The sequence below is a fragment of the Penaeus chinensis genome, chromosome 4 (assembly GCF_019202785.1).
Source record: "Penaeus chinensis breed Huanghai No. 1 chromosome 4, ASM1920278v2, whole genome shotgun sequence".
Classification (NCBI taxonomy): domain Eukaryota; kingdom Metazoa; phylum Arthropoda; class Malacostraca; order Decapoda; family Penaeidae; genus Penaeus; species Penaeus chinensis.
The window spans coordinates 37,192,194-37,194,693 of record NC_061822.1 but is presented as its reverse complement, the minus strand read 5'-3'; the positions used below and the strand labels follow the sequence as shown (position 1 = coordinate 37,194,693).

Below are 2,500 nucleotides of genomic sequence, written 5' to 3'. Positions count from 1 at the left end.
CCCAACTGCATACGAACAGAATCAATAATGCATGTCAAGCACACCTCTCTTGTGTATGTAATGTTAACTATACATCACACTTTCCAAGATATAAATCATCAGAAATGAAATTCAGAAATTAAATTCATACCTATTCCCATTCTCATATTCATTCATTCATCCATCCATTCATTCATTCATTCATTCATTCATTCATTCATTCATTCATTCATTCATTCATTCATTCATTCATTCATTCATTCATTCATTCATTCATTCATTCATTCATTCATTCATTCATTCATTCATTCATTCATTCATTCATTCATTCATTCATTGTCTCTGTCTCTGTCTCTGTCTCTGTCTCTGTCTCTGTCTCTGTCTCTGTCTCTGTCTCTGTCTCTGTCTCTGTCTCTGTCTCTGTCTCTGTCTCTGTCTCTGTCTCTGTCTCCTGGGCTAAGACCCTGACAAATTAAAAGTACATAATAATAACGAGATGAATACAGATCCATTTTAAACTTTTTTTTTATAAAAGTTATTTTTTTAAAGTATCATAACTCTCAAGATTTAGTATTACACATTATCTTTTTAGTCACAGGGTCATCAAAGTCAATAGATTTGGGAGAGGGATGGAATGAGGGCTTTTAGGGATTCAGTACATCACATAAAACATTCTTAATAACTGATAATACATCAAAGTGTAGAAGTAGCAAACACTAACATACATGATTAACCATCATTGCAAACTAAAATTATAAAAACTACTAAACTCTTCTGACATGAATTTAATATGTTACCTGTAAGTCTTCACGCCAAAGTTCCTGTTCATCAGGACGAATATGAACAGCTTTTGAAAATGTCTTCACTGCCATTGCTACATCTCCAAGTCCTAACTGGGCTCTACCAAGGGTCTGTAGTCCAACCCACCAGTTTGGATATAGCTGTACAGCTGCCTCTGCCGATCTGAGTGCAGGGAACACTTCTCCCACCTTCAAGGAGAGAAAATACAAATAACAATGAAGTAAAATGAAATTTAATTTACTAAAAAAATCAAATGCTCGACACGTGAAAATCTTCTACTGAACTTTCAGACTTCTTTTTTTAAAAGAGATTTTATTTTAACGGAGTACTGCAAATGGCATTTATCATTATCCATGAATAAAGCAAACAACAGTTTAGAGTTCCACAATGATACCAATTATTTATTGTAACAAACAGAAAAAGAAGCACCACAAGGCCAAACCTGCATGTATGCCTGGGCTAACATTTCATGAAGCGCATAGTCATCTGGGGTTAGGGTTAGGGCAGCATTCCATCTCCCAATGGCTGCCCACCAACGTTCTGACTCTGCAAGCATTACTCCCTCATTGCTTAGACGCCGTGCTTTTGCCTTTGCATCTTCCAGTTGCAAAACCTGTATGAAACTAAAATGTTTTACCTTCTATTCATGATTGATGTAAAATGATAAGCTTGGCAAAATATTTGAAGTTTTTACATTTCATATGATAAGAATAATTCTTGAAGGAAAGTTAACATAATTACTGAAAGGCCTTCTACATTTATATATGAACTTTAATTCTAAAATCATTCCTCATCAAAATGTTTGGGTTTCAATCAGACATTAGTTCTCACCTTTGGCTTCTTTGTTGCTGTTAACCAGTCAACGTCAGGATCATTCATATCATTGTCAACTTCCACATTATCCTGAGAAAATACAGCTGGTTTTGGCTTTGTTAAGCCAGCTTTTCTTTTCCATCCGAATGACTGCATCTAAAACAGAAGTGCTGTTATTAATATATTTCACTTCTCTGATCATCCAAACAGCTTTCAAAGCTTTTAAATAAAATAGCAAATGTAATATAAATAGACCATTGGAATCAAATAGATTAATAAAAGCGACATAATTATCTATTTAACCTAAACACTTCTTTGTTCCAATACTATAATATAAACTTATTGAACAATAGTAGGCAACCTAGTTCCTTTTACAAAAAAATGAATAATGCTATAAACTTAATAAACTGACCTGTCAAAAAAAATCTTGCTAACATATTATGAATACATAATTTCAATGTCATATATCACTCAGGACAATTAGGTTAAATATTAATTAAAGAATAAAGTAAATGCAGATGCAAAATCAATTTGGTGAAGTCACATAGTCCTAATCTAATCAACTTCCTAAATTAACTTGCTAATCTATTTATCAGCACAGAGTAAATTTCTCTGTTATTAATATTCTGAATAATAATCTTGATAACAATAGCTAGAATATATAATAAAAAATTAATCAAATTTTACTAAAAGGATTTGACATGTACCAATAAAACATAATTTTGTCTTCAAAATAAGTGGAAAAAGTTAGAACGTATTGGTGTGGTGAAGAAGATTTATTCACCTCTGTTGGAGTACTAAAGGCAAATAAACGACAGAGATAAGAAGCTTTGCATCTGGGGGATACAGTCCTTGTTCCAGTAATAGATAATACAGGGGGGTTACAGCTCCCACAAAGAATCCACAT

General features: G+C 33.0%; 1 protein-coding gene across 1 annotated transcript in view; it reads right to left on the bottom strand.

Annotated features, from left to right (window-relative positions):
- Nucleotides 1-2,500, bottom strand: part of LOC125025287 (tetratricopeptide repeat protein 33-like) — a 14,358-nt gene that overhangs the window by 2,154 nt on the left and 9,704 nt on the right. Inside the window, exons 3-5 of the mRNA XM_047613261.1 lie at nucleotides 1,612-1,749; nucleotides 1,223-1,393; nucleotides 777-968 (exon numbers count right to left, since the gene is read on the bottom strand). Coding sequence (XP_047469217.1) covers nucleotides 777-968; nucleotides 1,223-1,393; nucleotides 1,612-1,749 — 501 coding nt within the window. The remainder of the gene's footprint in view (nucleotides 1-776; nucleotides 969-1,222; nucleotides 1,394-1,611; nucleotides 1,750-2,500) is intronic.